The 17,715-nt window shown below is 43.8% G+C and overlaps 1 protein-coding gene across 3 annotated transcripts; it reads left to right on the forward strand.

Moving 5' to 3' along the window:
* Positions 1-429: 429 nt before the first annotated feature.
* capzb (capping actin protein of muscle Z-line subunit beta) lies at positions 430-16,412 on the forward strand. Of its 3 annotated transcripts, none has more exons than XM_008282699.1 (10): positions 430-652; positions 6,284-6,373; positions 8,187-8,308; positions 9,906-10,019; positions 10,108-10,249; positions 11,099-11,215; positions 11,307-11,372; positions 12,807-12,883; positions 13,255-13,349; positions 15,311-15,398. In XM_008282699.1, exons 1-9 carry the CDS (start codon positions 650-652, stop codon positions 13,346-13,348), a joined length of 825 nt encoding a protein of 274 aa, XP_008280921.1. In that variant the 5' UTR covers positions 430-649; the 3' UTR covers position 13,349; positions 15,311-15,398. The 3 variants fall into 3 exon arrangements, with proteins under 3 accessions (XP_008280921.1, XP_008280920.1, XP_008280922.1); XM_008282698.1 differs by having other exon boundaries at positions 13,255-13,356; positions 15,311-15,397; XM_008282700.1 differs by lacking the exon at positions 13,255-13,349 and having other exon boundaries at positions 431-652; positions 15,311-16,412.
* Positions 16,413-17,715: the final 1,303 nt, after the last annotated feature.

Below are 17,715 nucleotides of genomic sequence, written 5' to 3' on the forward strand. Positions count from 1 at the left end.
GGCTTCTACAGGGGTAATTAAAGACATTTACAGCGTTATTTGAGTGAGACAGATCAGAAAACTGAACAGAAAATCACATAAAATAAACACTTGATTCATGTGTTTATCATTTACGACAAGGAAGTGGATTCATACATTGTGCAGGAGGCGCTTTGCAGTTATTTTTTATTTTTATTTTTTTCGGAGGGACTTGAAACATCACATCGTCGCTCTTCGCAGCTAACCCCAGATAAATCGTTTTTTCTTTCTTCCTTTCTTTTCTTTGTAACTCCATCAGTGCATTCATGTGCCTGCTGCCCTCTCTGCCTGCATACTTGCTGCACCACTCCTCTCTTTCCATACTTGGCAATGCCTTTCTTGCTCCTTCGCCATTGGCTGCTGCACAGAAAGCCCGGAGTGACCCGGACATGCTACCGCGGCCTGTTTTCTCACTGCAGCCTCCTTCCTGTAGCCCGGTTGAGGAAGTGAATTTCGCTGACAGGGCTGGGTTCAGTGAGGGAGAGGCGAACAAAACATCTTCCGCTGGGGACTAAAAAGACAACAAAACAACAAGCGACGAGAGGAGCGATTTGTTAAGTCGCAGCGAACCCAAGTTGTACACTCGTCGGTGAAATCGCGCTCCCCTGCCCCGCTTGAGAACGCCGCAGACATGGTAAGGGCCGCGGTGGGGCTGCTGGGAGAGACGGGGACGGGGTAAGAGGGTTTTGGTGGGGCTGCTGGCTACGGCTAGCTGAGCGGCAGCGGCTAGGGATGCTAAGCTAGGCTAGCGCTGGCTGGAGGGGCAGGGTGGTAACCCGAGAGGAGCAGCAGCGGAGGGCATAAATCACCATCTAACCTGCACTGCTAGCAAAACTTCTCCGCTGCTCTCCGATAGGAATGAATTAGCTTCGCGGCTAAGCTAGCTTCTGTTTCTTCCTGCTAGTTAGCTCGTAGCTAGCTGTTTGTCAAGTTGCATGCCCCGTTGGCATAAAGTTAGCACAGGATGTTTTGGATTTGACACAAGTTTGTTAATAGTAATGGCGACAAGTCCTAATATGACACACGCACACATGCACACAATCCTCCAGTCGTGCACACACACTTACACACAGGCTAAAATAGTCAAGCGCCGGGTTGCCTGTAGCTAAAATAAGACTGCTTGCTCCTCCTATTCCCAACAAGCTGACAAGCTGTCAGTCTTTTTTCCTGCCTTATGGGCTTGATCGTGACTTTGCCACTGTTTTCTCCTGAGAAATGTTACACTCAGTCCAATCAATACCAGCAACCACTGTTGACTTACTGCTTATGTTTTAAAAATATAATGTGCTGCTTCTTAAGCTTATGTGTCTGTAGCCAGACCATTCTGCATTACAGGATAGTGATCATTCTGCTTAAGTAAAAGAAGCTTTGGCTTGTTTGTATTTCTTTAAACCAGTCACAGTTTTATTGTGCAGAGCAAAGCAAAGCATGTAGCAGCATTGTCCTCTGCAAAAGGGGACGTGAGAGTTGTTTTGGTGGAGCATTTGCATGCATAGAGGTGAATACTACGATCAGAAGGTCTAATAGTTTGTCTTACTGGATGTAGATTGTAAGCCTGCTAGTGGCCACTCTTTTTGCATCCTCCCCTCTATCTGCTATCTATGTTTCATCATTTTCAAAATTCGCTTTACTGTGAGAAACGACGCCCAGCAGCAACATAGCACACTGTAAACTTGCAGTGAATTAGCCACTTTATCTACAGTTCTGCTAATGTTCCACCAAAACAACTCCCCTCCCTCCTCTAATGAGAAAACACCAAAACCGCATCCTCCGCTTAGCCCAACCCCAATACAATCATGATTGGCTTAAAGAAACACAAACTAGACAAGTTCTCTCTTCAGTAAAAGACAAAATGCATGGCCAGCGGCAGGTTTATGTCCAAAGTCTACATTCAGTGAGTCAAACTAATACGGCAGGAACACTCGTCTAACTGGTAAAGTATTTATGCTTATCATAAAAATAATATTCGACTTGAACTTTTCCAGCATAATCGAGCACTGTTTATGTAAAAGTAGCGGCTCTGTAGTCTTTACACATGACTCAAGTCGTCCCGTGGCTGAAATGGGAAGAGCAGCTGGTGTTTCTCCACAGTCGCCCACTCTCCTCGGCCTCACCTCATCCATCCTGCTGGCTCAGCCTCGCCGTTCTCCCCTGACCCCGGCGGTTGTTGGTCCGAGCTAGTGTTTACACGGAGACAGGAGCGCCGGTAAACACAGCGTCAAGGAGCGCAGGTGTCTGATGGAGCAGACTGATTCATCAGCTGAGAAAGATTTCAAGACAGGCAGAAAAAAAAGACTTGGAGGAGAAGAAATGGCATGGGAGACATTGCCTTGAAGCTTTTGTTATGTTCGGGGTCGCCCTTAAGGAAAATGTTTATGGGTAGAGGGTTCTTTACTTTATAACATGTCATTATCCTCGGATCAGATCGTAGATGCGTGAGTATGCTATGTTAGGTTTACACAACTCAGGAGTTACTTCATAGATAAGCCAAGGCAGATGGCTTTGTTAATATCTGCAGGAGAGATGAATTAAATGGGTGTAAAAGACAAATCGTGTGGTGAAGCAGAAGGCTGTTGCTGTTGTAGTATTGTTGCTGAAGCGTCTCTTTTCTCATTTTATGTGGATCAGCACTGCAAAGGGCTTCTTGTGTGAATATTTTGGCTCCCTCTCATAAACGTGGCCTTGTTTGTTTGTACTTCTAGAAATGAGTGCACTTATTTTTAAGACAAATTCAGGTACTTTAATGTCCATAAAACACCTGAGTCATGACAAGGTGACTCTGATGGCATTGTCTGGTAATGCCAAGTCAGAAAAAAAGTCATCATAGCCAATAACCTGTAAGCGTGTTTTGTCCAGCTCCTATTCCACACTTGCATACATTTTCCTACACATTCCCCAGAGTTTCATGTCGTGGCTGGTCGGTCCTCTCCGCTCACTAATATCCTGTTGCTCACTGCTTATTTAAGGGAAAGAAGCCCTCCAGGGAAGGCCATGCTATGCAGTCCTGTTTGCACTCTCTGGTCTGTTGCAATGATTAATAAGCTCGTAACAAGATAAGATATGAGTGTAGATTGCTTTACATTTTTCTCATTCTAAAGCTGTTGCACAGCAAAGAGGCCTCGGTAGATGAAGAGCCTTCTTTTATAGGATGTTACAGTCAGGGTACAGCTTCCAGGAATGCCGATCTGCAGGAGATGAAAGGGCCTTCTGCTTCACAAATGGTGGATTATTTGAAACACATTATGAAACATGTTGAATCAACAATCTCCAGTCGACGCCTTAAATGTGAAACCAACGCAGAAGTTGACTTCAGTCCATGCCAGGCTGTGTTGAAGACTCAGGATTGACTTTGGGGCCTTGGTTTTGTGGACTCGTGATGACTGTGCATTGCTGAGCGATATTTAGCTAAAAAACACACATACTTTACAGTGTCCGTGATCATTCTGCAAAACCTGTTTTCACTTCCTGTATTGATTAAATCTTTCTGCGGTATTTTAGCCGTCATTTTACTACCACAGTGATGAGATGCATTATGTTTGGTCTTAATCAGCTCAGTAGGCGATTGATTTTAATCTACATTCATGTTGTGGTAATTAATCAGAGCTTCGCATTGCAATGTCGGAAGAAAGCAAGAAACCGTCTGAGTTTACAAGTTGGCAAAAGTAGAGGCAAGCGCCCAGATCAGACACTATCAGGTGTTGGCATGTGATAAAAAACACTTCAGGTCAGACGCCAGGTTGAAGATGGTCTGATGATCAACAGACGGAAACCTGCTCTTCTTATGAGTTTCATTCCTTACAAGCAGCTGTGTGTTTATTTCATTCTTTTATCCTGTCCATCTTTCAGCTTTGTCTTGCACTTTAAGTATAGCTGGAAGACAGCGAGGGGTCACGTCGCTGCAAAACACTCAGTGGTTGGTCAGAATATTTGCGTATGGTCGTGCAAGAGTGGGTGTTTAAATCTGTTTGCATTACAGGAAGTGTGTAGCTGAACGGTTCGAATGTGTTGCACTTGTTGCTGCATATGGAGGGTGAATTATCCACACCAGTTAAACTGACGACAAAATGTTCAGTGCAGGGTAACAGCAGAGTTTTATCTCGTCATGGCTAATTCAGACATATAAAACATACTGTACTGCCTTGACCTAAGTGAAAGCTGTCCAAAGTCGTGTTATACCTGTTTGTGGTTCACTTCAGTCCTCCATAACCTCACCAGAGATGGTGACTTTGCCCCACAACCGGCTTCTCTTTCATGATAAGCATCACATTTGTCAGCCTCTCATGTGCCACCTCTGCTCCGGTCGAGCCTGTTTCCAACTTGTCCCTGTGTGACGCTCGTCTCACACAGCCACTAACGAACACAGGACCTCCTGTCACACCTGATGGACTGTATCTGCGCTGATTTAAGTTCTTTGGATGTGGCCAGAAGTTTTACCTACAGAATAGTTTTTCTTCAAATCAAATTCTTTTACTGTTCTCTGCAGAGCACTCACATGACAAATCATGAGTGCCGTTCAGTCTACCGAGCTGGAAAACTTGTGTCTGTAATCTCACAGTGCAAGCAAAGGGTTTGCGTGCGAGGGTGTTAATGTTTCCTGCACAGCAAACTGCTGTCATACTCTCATACAAAATGTAGCAGGACTTTATCACTGTGCTGTTTTGGAGACGTTGGGGAGAGCTTCGTACGGTCATTTTGTTGAGCAGAGAGCACGCCAGTACCGAGTCCTGATCCAAATTATGTACATTTTCCTACATAAAACAGCTGCACGGTGCTCGATTTGAAATGAGGTCGCCTTGAAACCAGTAGAGCTCAGTCAGTGGTGAAAGTTATGCTGTCTAAATAATCATTTGAAGGACATTTTCAAGTCAATTAAGACAATAGTCAGGTGCCCATACAAACACTGAATCAGTGCTTTGTGTAATCACTCCTATTAGGAGATCTCCTCTTGTGCTGTCAATGTAAAGGATGGAGTAGCTCCACAGTCTGGTCATTAAACTCTTAAGTAATGTGAAGCTTCAGTAGTTGGTTGAATCAGGAGTTTACCTTCTGAAATCGTACATTTCTTTCTTAAACTTCACACGTTGGTACCAAAACCCTGGGACCTTAGAGGATCCATACTTAATGTAAATGACACAGACTGCTCAGGCCTCAGATGATAAACAGCATCTCAGGAGTCCTGTGGAGACCTGCTCTGGTGTCTGCGAGCAGAGCCGCGGCAACATTAACAGTTCAGTAAGCAGCAGGAATACAGAGGTGTGGCGCGCTTGTAAAATCTTGCTAAAGTTGACACAAACGAGGCGAAGCTTCTCTTTTCGGCTCTGGCTGGCTCTGCTCGGTGGGACTGAAACTGTGTGTGTTTTGTGCCACGGTGCCTTGAACTCGGCTCCAAACAGTCCAACGATACCAATCAATGAAATCGTGGTCGCAGGTTGATCTTCTAGAGGTTAACCTTCAGTGTAAGACATGATTAGAACCTAAACAGTGTAAATTAAACACTTGGGAGCAGCTGCTTACAGCCAATTAGAATCCACTTAAACATTCATCTGTTTTCTAATTATGATGAGAATTGTATTAATGGTCCCAACATGTCGCCCTTCAACGTCAACTGTAGTGAAAAACGTGATTCATTATAATTATATTGTACCTTTGCCTTTAGTTACAACATATTTAGCGCCAGTACAAAACTGTTTGTTATTTAATTTGCCCTCAGCAGGTATGATTTTAGTTGTTTTACTCTACAGAGGGTATTATCTAGCTTTTGTATTTTTGTGTCAGTTTATGCTGGATTTTATTATCTCAGGCGGAGACGTAGAGAGAGTTTCAGTAAATTTCCTTTTAAATGTTGTGCAGCTGATTCTGTCTTTGTTGTTGTTTCATTTCCGCTATGTTGCCTAATGAACTGCTTGTTGTTTTTCAGTACAAATAATTACCAGAGCAGCATGTTGCAGTTGTAAAAATGATGGTAATTAACTGTTTTTCACTGAGCTAAAAGTGTTTTAATAGTAAACACATTCTCCTCCAAGACTAACTAACCATTTGTTTACATTCTAGAAGTTGCTCTTTGATCATTTACAGGAGATATTCGTGCCTTCTTAGTTTCATTCCTGACACAGCCGCGATCTTAGCGAGCAGTGTGACGAATGTGGCGAGCTCTGCAGACAGACAGGGACGCTGCTGTGTGTTCGTGAAGCTTGAACTAGCGTGTTTAACTGTGATCTGTGCAGCATCACGAGCGTTTTTTTTTTTTCTCCGCTGTGTGTTTCAGAATGACCAGCAGCTGGACTGTGCTCTGGACCTGATGAGGCGTCTGCCTCCTCAGCAGATCGAGAAGAACCTCAGTGACCTCATTGACCTGGTGAGTTAACGGCCTTTTGGTTAATCTGGCGGTGATATTTCCTTACAGCCATGTCAGGGTGTGAGCCGCGTTAAACCTGAAACCATGTTTTTGTGCAGTCCGAGTGCCAGGCCCTTTGTTGTGAAGACCAACGGCTGCAGTGAGAGTCTGATTCAATAAGTCAGTAATCCAGTGGCACTTTGGGAACAGTCGATCAACAACGAGGAGTGAAAGCTGTTGTTCTTCAGGGTTTAGCCGTTTTGTCTGAGTCTCAAAATTTACCTGGGAAGGGAAAATAGTTAGCACTAAATGATCCAACAGTAGCCAAAAAGACACATGAAGGGATGTAAATAACCACATAAACAGCAGTGACAGGAGAACTGTGAGGACGTATTTATGGGACCGTTGACTTTTATTATTGTAGCGTGATAAAACAGAAGCAGAAACGTCACGGCCGGTCTGATTTAGAGGAAGGAAGTTAATGTAAGCGCTAAAAGGCTGCCATATTTCATAAAAGATTTTGTGCTCTTGTGGATATTTCATCTGTTTCCATGTTATGCATGAACTGTTTTTGTACTTACAATGAAAGTCCCCAAACATTTTCAGTGCAACACTTAAAAAAAATTAAAATTCTGCTTATAAATGAAGAGTTCATTTGCAAAAACAGATAACTCCATCTTCACACACCTTCAGAAAACCCACTTTCCCATCAGTCAGACTTCACTTATCTCTAGTTTTGTCATTTCTACAGTTTCATTGATATTATCTCAAGCAAACAACAACAAAAAAGTTTTCTGAAAATCTACAGAAATGGAGTTATCCTTCCTACGGTTTTGAAATCCTTAGATGTGTTCTGAGCGTTTAAGCAGAGCGGCTGAGGCCGGTGAATTAAGCCGAATCAGACACAAATCAAACCACACTTGCTCCACTGTTTGCATCGCACCTTGTGCTGTGGGTATATCCTGTTCAGCCAGACCCCCACCTGCTCACCTTCCTCTCCTCTCGCCTTTAACCTCTCTTCCCCCCCCTCTACCCCAGACATCTGCTCACTCCTTACCCCGCGACCACTGCGTCCGGTTGTTAGTGAATATTATCACAGCCGTCAATCACCTCCGCTGCCGGCCACTGTGGGGTTTTTTTTTTTTTGGCTCCGTCTCTGCTCAGACTCTTACTTGCGATTCAGAAATCACCTGAAATCACCTCTTTCTTTCCTGTTTGTCCCACATCTCTCGTCGACTCCTCTCTGATGTCTGTTTTCTCCCCTGTGGGTTTTGTTCACCCCTGTTTTCCTTGTCTCAGCCGGTCTGGGCTGCCAGGTGTGTGTGTGTGTGTGTGGTGTGTGTTTGGCAGTATGGGGGCTTTTTCAGGATAACAGGGCCTCCTTTGTGTCGATGCTCTGATGCAGCAGCAGCATGTAGAGAGGGGACTCCATGTCAGTCTGTGAGAACTAATTTGTACCCCCTTATCCTGCAGATATTATGTTTCCCGACGATATTTTATTCCAAGTCCTCTCAGTAACCTCTGCTTATTGGCTGAAACTGGAATGTGAGAGAAAGACAAGACAAGTATTTTTTTTTTTTTAGGATGAGGATATCAAATGCTTCATGTTTTACTTTCAGGTCTGTTTTTGTTTTTTTTGTTTTAAGTTGAGGGATGTTTGAATTCACCAAAACATCTTGCTCGTATGTCTCTTGTTAACTCACAAGTCACACAAAACAAATGCAGTCAGACGTTTAGGAGTAGCTCGTACGTTGTGCAGCAGCTGTGTTGGATTTCGTGTGAAGGAGAAACCGTCGTGTCAGCGCTCTGAACTTCTCTGTGCGTTTGCGTTCAGGTGCCCAGCCTGTGTGAGGACCTCCTCTCCTCTGTGGACCAGCCCCTGAAGATCGCCCGGGACAAGGTGGTGGGAAAAGACTATCTGCTCTGCGATTACAACCGAGACGGCGACTCCTACAGGTTGGGTTCATAACTGCACTTTAGACGTAGAAAAGGAAGCACAACTGAATTGGGGTCAGTAGCAAAATAAGCCACAAGCTGACCTCCTGAACTTACCGCAGTGGAAAAAAAAAAAGTCCTTGACGTCTGTGGCAACAACACAACTGTCAACGCAACTCATAAACTGTCTTGTGCAGTGTAACGGAAATTCAGGTTAGCTTGTGTAAAGACAGAGTTGTGGTGGTCATCAGAGACAGACCAAAGTAGGTGTAAAACTGAACGGAAATGTTAAGCAAAGTTTTGTAACTTTAAAAGAAGAAATGGCCCCATTTTCCTTTTAACAAATGGACCGTTGAATTAATGAGCAACACCTGCTTTGTTGCTCACGTCACCATGAAGGTAAACCTGAGGAGTGGATTAATTGGTCACGTTTTCTGATCACTGATTAACTGTGTAGTTCATTTAGTCGAGTGAAAACACCTTTGATTTATTGCTGATTCTCCTGTGAGTCAGTTTACAAAAATATAAAACAGAGAAAAGCAGAAAATCTTCTGTCTTTGACGCTGGAACTGTTCAGACATTAAGGACATGCTGTGAAATCGTGACAGTTTTCTGTAAGTATCTGTTTAATCCACAGGAAAATTGATGTTATTCCTGCCCTGATTCGGTGCTCTGGGCTTTTTGCTGTCACAGCCGTCCTTGGTTGGTACTTCTGGTGGCTCGTGTCCACAAAGTTTAGACCCGATGTTTTGTTTTCTAACAAATATTACTCATTATATCAGTCACTATCACTCCCTCCAGGAATTAGACGAGACCAAGGTTCTGGTAACACTGACGAGTTTATCGCCACCTCAACGCATTTCCACATAAACTGTCAAAGATGCACATATGCACATTAGCAGCACGACAAAAACTAAAGACAAACAAACCCTGTAAACATTTACCTCGCTGGCTGCATACACGCCCAGAGGGAACGAGTCCGCTTAACGACACAAACAACAAATTACCAAAAGAAAAGTGTTCCTCATAAAACGAGTGGCCTTTGCAAACCTTTCAGGCCTCGTGTGACGTTCTTGCTCTTTGCTTGTTGCGTGTGCGTCTTGAACAACTTTATAGTGAATGAATGAAACACAAAACACACGTGTCACGGGTAAAAATGTCCCCCTTGCAACACTAGACAGAAAGTGCTTCCCTTGAGCGGTTAGCAACATAAAATCATATTAAATACATTTTTAACACGAATAACAGCGATGGCAGCTAAAGTCACTTTGCTGATTTTATAGTTCTTCTCAACTTGTGCTACTGTTAGCAAAGTTAGCATGTCACAGATGTTAAACAAGAAGTAACCATCTCAGCAGGAGACGTGCTTGTTGTTTCCTGCTTGCGGTGATGAGCACCTTGAGGATTTTATACAAACCCTTCATCCCGTCAATGCTCAGAGTCACCACAGTGACCGCTGTGAGAGTCGCATCTGCTCACATTAACGATTTAGCTGCTTAAAAGGTTTACAAATATTTAATGCCTGATGGGTGTTTATGAGACCCTGGTGCCTCGTATGATGCTGTCACTGCAGCGAGATGTTTAGTCCGACTCTCTGAACTCTCCTTTAATTCATCAGATCCCCGTGGAGTAATAAGTACGAACCTCCCATTGAAGATGGCGCAATGCCTTCAGCTCGCCTGAGGAAACTCGAGGTTGAAGCCAATAACGCCTTCGACCAGTACAGAGACCTGTGAGTAGCAGTGAAGCAATCTGACGTCGAGTCTTTCATAAGCCGTCGCTGTCTGCCTCTTGTGACCTCTGATATTGGCGTTGCTTAGGTACTTTGAGGGCGGCGTGTCTTCCGTGTACCTCTGGGACTTGGATCATGGCTTTGCCGGAGTTATTCTCATCAAGAAGGCCGGGGATGGATCCAAGAAGATCAAGGGGTGCTGGGACTCCATCCATGTGGTGGAGGTGCAGGTGAGAAGCAGCTGAATGAATTGATTTGATATCTGAACTTGCTCTCGTCCAGTCTTTTCTTTCTTTCTTTTTAGTCTTTATTCAGTTTCAGAACAGTTACAGTCTGTCGTCCGTCCACTTTCAGAAGTTAAAGCAATTTCTGGTGGAACGGTTCGTCAGATTTTTACAGTTTTACGCCGTGAGAGGAGAGAGGATGGCCCTGATCCAGTTCGTATGAGTGGGACACTTGAGCCCCATTCAGATGTGCACGTCGTTCAGTTAATGTGAAGGAATCCGAATGACATTTCTGGCTTCATTTCTGAATGAGCACACTGGTCGTTTTTTCGTAAATCCCAAAAGCAATCTTCCTGTTTCAGACGTGGTCATGTTTGTGGGTTTAGTGAAGGATCAGTAAAACATTTATCCTGGGCCACACTAGTATTAATCTGCCATTTTATAGAAAGAAAACACAGACCTCATACGATAGCTGTCACGTCTCACCTGTACGGCAAATATTTTGTGTGTGCTGTGGCTCTCTGAGTCACTGTGACGGTATGTCTGAGTGAAGCGCTGATGTAAAAGTGATTTATGTCCGAATGCCGTCAGATTCTTTGCATTATTTTTAAATAGTTGTTTTGTTTATGCTGTACATTGTGAGTAAACATTTATAAATCATGAATCTATTCACTAAGATAGGACCTGTTTAAAGAAATGAGAACTTTCTGTTGGGTTTCCAGTGTGAACACACCACATACTCAAGACCTGCGTAGAATGAATTTTTAAAACTGCTATCAACAGTGTGTAAACCTGTGGATGGACTCTATGTAAAACTCTACATGTAACTGCTTGTCGTGTGTGTTTTGCGAGCAGGAGAAGTCCAGTGGTCGTACCGCTCACTACAAACTCACCTCCACTGTCATGCTGTGGCTCCAGACAACCAAGACCGGCTCCGGTACCATGAACCTGGGCGGCAGCCTTACAAGACAGGTAGGACGCTGCACTAAGCAGAACGCTGCTGCCGATTTGTCCAGCCGTGATGCAGTTATTCACGAGGTCAACTTGTTTCGTCTTTTCACAGATGGAAAAAGATGAGACGGTTGGAGAGTCCTCACCCCACATCGCCAACATCGGCCGTCTCGTTGAAGTCAGTACACCTGCTCGCTCCATGTTTTTCACTGAAGCAGGGATTCAGCTCACTTGCAGTAAAATGACTGCAGTGTATTTTCTTTCATGAACAAGTCTCCTTTGCGGGAGTCTGCTGAGATTTTACAGGGCTTTAAAAGTCACATTATGCACAGACTATCCTGCCAGCTGATTTATGTGCTGTACTCCGGTGATGCCTCCCTGACTGCGGTGGCAGAGTCGGCCTCTACGCATTTTCATAGACAGTTAAAGCATCGAGGTCTGGGTTAATACCTGCAGCAGAGTACATATGAAGTCAGCCTGTGAAGCCTCTGAGCGCTGTGAGGCTGATTATGAACCAGGCCTTCTGAAACAATAACACTGGTTCACAGCTTTTATCTGAAGTCCACTAACAGTGATAATCAGGATTGTTTTGAGCAATATTAAAATCACAATTCTTCATTAATTTTAGGGACAAAATAGTTTCATTGCATCTTGACACTTGGATGAACACAGCTCAGCGTTATGAGACACAGGAATGCTCTGTGTGGATGTGACGCTGTTCTTCTTGGCCCTCATGCGTTCATTCTGCTGCATTAATGGCTTTTATTCAGCAATTTAAACACAAATCTGTTTGCACGCGATTCGTTCTCGTTTATCATCACCTACTCTAAATGCAAGAACACTTCTGATCGGATCCTAATCTGTTTGGAGGGACGAGCGCTTCACTTCCACCTTCGATTGTGAATCCAGAACGTCTCAGCTGCCCCCTGCTGGCTGCTTGTTCCTTATGGAAGCGCCTGACTGAACACGCGGTGGAGTTTTCTCTGAGCAGAGCACCCGTTTTAAATGTCAGCATCGCAGTCGATCATGTTCGTTTAATTGCGGCTGCCGAAATCGTTGTGTCGATGAGATCGTTGAGATTTATATTCGATAAACTGTGCAGCCGTAAAGTTCACGCAGTGTGAGCAGGAGGTGGGTAATTACACTCCAGCCGTCTTTACTGACATCACAGATCATACGATCTATTGGTTCTTAGGATGTAATAATAAACAATGTGGAAAAACAAGATTTGAATATATAAAATTGTAAAGGAGGAATAATGTCCAGGAATTATTTGCGATTGGCTCCGTAGGTGGGTTTGTCAGGGAGTTGGTTTTCGAGGACATGTAACAGATTAAAGTAGAATATGAGTTAAATTCAAGCCATACGTTACACAGCAGGCCGGGGTGGCGTTTGATTGTTTACTTCTATTTTCAACCTGGATTTTTCTGTCATTTCCCAAATAGCAGCACCAGTAAATGAAACCGTTTGCCTCGGGGACGGTGTCCAGCAGCGTCACTGTGTGTCGTTCTCAGCACACAGCTTCACATCTCGTCAGAAACTATTTACATGAAAAATAAAAGTAGGAATCATGCTAACAGTTACTAATGTCCTCATTCTTTTTTCTTTTAAGGATATGGAGAACAAGATTCGCTCCACACTGAATGAAATCTACTTTGGGAAGACCAAGGACATCGTCAACGGCCTAAGGTACTGCTGCATGAGAGACGTCACGGTCGTCTTGTCCTTCTTACACAGAGATCCAGGCAGCAGCTCTCTTTTCAGTTTACCTGTTTGTCTCCACCTGTTCAACACAGACACTTTCTTGCCTCTTCTATGTCCGTTCCTGCCATTTATTTGATATTTTATGAAATGCCATTTTGCTGCCCTTCTCTTCAGTTACTTTTCTTGCCTCTGTCCAAGACGCCTCCTCCCTCCCCATGTCCTCTCCTCAACCTCTACCTTATTGCCTTTTTTTTTTTTTTTTTACCACATTTCTGCTGCCATTCTTATCAGTGTCTTTCCTCTTTTTAATCCCTCTGTCACCTCTCCTCTCCTGCTGCTTCTCCTCTGTGCTCCAGATCTATTGAGTCTTTGCCTGATAACCAAAAGTACCGGCAGCTCCAGAAGGAGCTGTCGCAGGTCCTCACCCAGCGTCAGATCTTCATTGACTAGGGTCAGAGGTACAGCCTGGCATGGAGCAGTGTGTGTGTGGGTCTGTGTGTGCCAGTATGTCTGAGTGTGACTGAGCTTTAGACCTTGGAACTGAAGACGTTTTTGGTAAGTAAGGACACGAGTGGAGACCCGTTTTAAAAAACTTATGGAGGTATTTTACCTTTATTCCAGGTCTGTAAAGTGAAGCCAGTGAAGAACTAGTGTGTGATAGACCATTCTGTAGCATAGAATAGTCTGACTCATCATCACTCTGCTAAAGGGGGGAAAAAACGCTCTGGCTTTCTTGTATTTCTTTGAATCAGTCAGTTGCATTGTGCAGCACTAAACCAAAGATGCAGCAATGAAGTCACAATAGGGACGAGGAAAATGTTCTGGTCGACCGTTTCCCCAAATTGTAGTGCCATTAGAATCCCCACAGACCGCCTTAATACATCATCCGAATGCTCCCTCTGCTTGGTTGCGAGCCCAGAGGTGGTTGTTGTTTCCTGCCAGTGAAGGGAATTCTGAAAACCAGAACAAATAGATAGCAGAAGGGAAGGAGAGAGCCACATGAGACGCACAGCCAATAGCAGGCTTACGCTGGGCGTCTACGTGTCGGTGAGGCTGATGGAGACGTGACTTAAATTTCTTTCTAATCGCCAGCTGGGGGCGACTTCGCTGGTCGCAAAAAGAAGCCTAATGAGAAAATGACCCGATTTCTGATGTGATTTGTTGCCTTTGTAAACATTTTTCTGGCGAGTCTCGATTGTTCATTTAGTGATCTAACTGTTATTCTATTATTATCAGTGTGTCCCTCATTACATCTAGTTTTAAAGGACAGTCAAATTCCAAACTTGAGGCTTCAGAAGAGAACTCCACAAACTAATGGGTGACGCCAGGCCATTGTTTACACTCTACGGGTCGACCAAGAGTCAAACCGAATCCAATAAAACGGTGCTCAAATAATACTTTTAATGCTTGTCTGAGCTGTCAAACCAACTTTGCAATAAAACTCATTCTGATGAAAACCTGCAGACGACAAGAGGGTTCAGGAGGATGTTAGAAGGAGAGCAAAGCAGCAGATAAAACTACGGTCACATTGGTTTTGTCCACTCTGTGTATGAAGTGTGTATGAAGTGTGTGTGTGTGGGTGTGGGTGTGTGTGGTTGTGTATGCGACATGAACATATCTGCATGTTCCTCATGCAGCGCTGAAGCTCGAGCAGCTGTGCAGGCATGTTGTGCAGGACGTGTTTACTTCTCCGTCTAACAGGCGAGCTCTGAGGGAGTAACACACTAACCCCGTCAGAGGAGTCACACCAGTCACCCGCCGCGTTGTTTTGCAGTTTGTTGCCCTAATAAGGTTTTCTGAGATGGTTGTGTTTATTCTGCATGGAGCATTTTGTCCAACTGGAGGAAAAAAAAAAAAAACACTTCAGGAGAAATGTGTGTGTGGACGTCAAAGCACCGACATAGAAAAACAGGAAAACAGCGGATTAACAGCAAGTCTAACAGGATGACGTGTTCAGAAGTTTGATCTGTTTAAATCAAAGCGAGCACAGCCAGGATTTCTGTTGTTTTAATTCTGTATTTGCACATAAACTTCTATAAATTTGCTCTCAGTTCATCATGCCTCAAAAATAATGTAAAAGTTGCTGAATGCTAAGGATGGTGCTTCAAGAGATTAAACAGGTAAAAAAAAAACAAGACATCTGCATGAAGACTAATAACAAACTGTTGACTTTGCTTGACATGACTGTTCCATGTGTGCAGTGTGTTCAACGTGTGATGACGATGCACATTTCTCACCTCCTCCTCTCTCCACAGAGAATGACTCTGACTGGGATGTTTGTGTCACTAATCCTTAAAAAGAGATTTTGTGTTGAACTTGCAGAGCGGGTAGAGAAACATTTTCCAGCCTCTGTCTCTCTGTTGCCTCGGCAGCACACTGATTGTCTCTCCTCTCTGTGTCTCCTCCACACAGGAGTGTTCAGACTCTGGCTGACAAGTCGAAGCAGGAGGCTCTGAAGGTCGACCTGATGGAGGCACTCAAACGCAAACATAACAGCTAGAGATGCTACTGTTGTTTTTTCTTCTGTCTCTCTCACACTCTCTCCGCCTCATCTCTGCCATCTTTCTCTGTTTCTTTACGTCTCTCCCTCCATGCCTGTTTCAGTGCTGCACTCTTGTTTATTTGTGGAAAAACAAAAAAGGAGAAAATGCTTAGCTTTTTATTTGTTTTTGTTCTTTTTTTTTTTTTGCCCCGTCTGGTTTTTTGTTTTCATGCATCTCATCTGCCATGAAGCCATTCACTCCCTCTGTTTCTCTCCTCCCCTCTCTTCTTCTCTCTCTCTCTGTCTCTCTCTCTCTCTTCTCTCCCATGTAATGAATTTAATGATAGTATTACCACGGTTAATGATAATCTTACAGTGTGTGAGGGTCATTGTAGTAATAATCCCCGATGTTCTCACAGCTGATGGTCAGTTTGAAACGAGCGACTTTTGCCCGACTGTACTGTAGGCGGCGGTGGTGTCATTATCATGTTCATGAAATCTACTTCTCGCACCTATTTTTGTCTACGACACCCACCCGATATATTTGTATAGAATTATAACTGTCCGTGTATAACTTGTCATTCTCCTGGTAAACAGTGCGAACACGAGGGCGGCCTTTCTGTGTGCAAGAAGGTTTTTACACTTTGCTCCACTCTGCACGTGAGCCTGCGAGGCGCCACGAGGCTGCAGGAGGTGGACATGTAGACTTCCCAAACATAGAGACGGACTGTTATTGTCACCGGTTACAACCCTCGTCATCCCCCTCCACCCCCCTACACTGTGTATAACATGACAGACAGTCGCCTCCCCTCTGTTCAGCTTATCCAACTCTTCTCTCTCCTCACCTGCTATGTCTTTGTTGGGGGTCACAGTTTGTCTTTGTGTCTCAGTGGAAACCTTTAACTGTTTCCATTTTTTTTTTTTTTTTTTTGGAGGGGAATCTTTTGTTGTATTTTTTTGTTTTTATTTTGTAAAGCTTATGATTCATATTGTATTAGAGCCTCCAGCAACAATAAAAACAGTAAAAAGCTACACCTGGTCTTATCTTTTTTTGTTTTTATTTGTCGTATTGACGGGACGCACGCTGCCGGTAATGGATGAAATAACAAAACCCTGAAGCAACCACATCACCGCTGGAGCCGTTACAGCGCTGCGCTAAACATTTAGAAGCAGCATGTAAACATTTATAAATACAGGAGATGGATCACTCCTGTAATGACTTCACATCGTCCCATAATTCCTGATAATGGCCACCTCGTCGGCCGTTATTCTTCACTAATGCACTGCTTACAACCATTACAGTGAGTCTTACGCTTGCAGAACAACCTGCTTGTGATACTGAACAAGGCTTAAAGTGTCACCAGAGAATCATCATATTGTAGCAGCTGCCACATGGTTGTGTTTCATGTCACGCTGTCCGTTATCTGATGATTTGGGGTCATGATTGTTGCTGCTGTTCCCTTTAAAATGATAAATAAATTGGCATTTTCTCGACCACAGCACCTGCAGACATCCATCCATTATGTCTACACCTTCATCCTCACTAGGGAGGCTGGAGTCTATCCCAGGTTCACCTGGACAGGTAACCAGTCTATCACAGGGCTACACTTAGAGACAGACAACCAAGCACACTCACATTCACACCTACGGACAATTTACAATCACCAATTAACCTCAGCATGTTTCTGGATCTTGTGGGAGGAAGAACCTGGAGAGAACCCACGCTGCATGGGGAGAACATGCAGGTGTCCTCACTGGGACGCGAACCGGCGACCTCCTTGCTGCGAGGCAACAGTGCTAACCACTGAGCCACCTTGCAGCCACCAGACAGAAAATTGCTCTAAAGTTCTGTCACTTGTCTCCAGAAAAACTGCACATCAGCGCCTTTGTTTGCACACCACCGTCTGGAAATTCAATCTGAAATGATCCACTTTTCTTTTTTTTTGTTTTGTGTCGTTATTGCTGTTAAGTTACACAAGAAATGTTGATATAATTTTTTCTGTTTTAAAACGTGCAGCCAGCTACAGTATGAGCTGCTAAATCAAATTCCTTTTTGCTTTTGTTGCTCCAAAGAACGACTTAAAAACTCTAATCTTCAGATATTGTCTGACCTCTGAGGGGAAGTTGTTTGATAAATAATCTTTTATTACATCTGGATGAGAGTGAAAATGACTGAGAAAGAGGAGCGGTGCCATGAAAACAAATGAAAGTAGGAAACAAAACACGTTTAAATAGATATTTTCAGATTTATTACATGTTATCTAATCTGTAGCTCGTGATTCAGCCACTTTGGAGTTTTATAATTTATTGAAAATATTTTTTTAAACCCCAAGTT

Source organism: Stegastes partitus, unplaced genomic scaffold, assembly GCF_000690725.1.
Source record: "Stegastes partitus isolate 25-593 unplaced genomic scaffold, Stegastes_partitus-1.0.2 Scaffold281, whole genome shotgun sequence".
Taxonomy (NCBI): domain Eukaryota; kingdom Metazoa; phylum Chordata; class Actinopteri; family Pomacentridae; genus Stegastes; species Stegastes partitus.

Bases quoted from the DNA above. Each gene is read 5' to 3' on its own strand.
- capzb (XM_008282699.1), top strand. The intron at 6,374-8,186 runs GTGAGTTAACGG...GTTTGCGTTCAG, and splicing joins TCAGTGACCTCATTGACCTG to GTGCCCAGCCTGTGTGAGGA. The intron at 11,373-12,806 runs GTCAGTACACCT...TTTTCTTTTAAG, and splicing joins ACATCGGCCGTCTCGTTGAA to GATATGGAGAACAAGATTCG.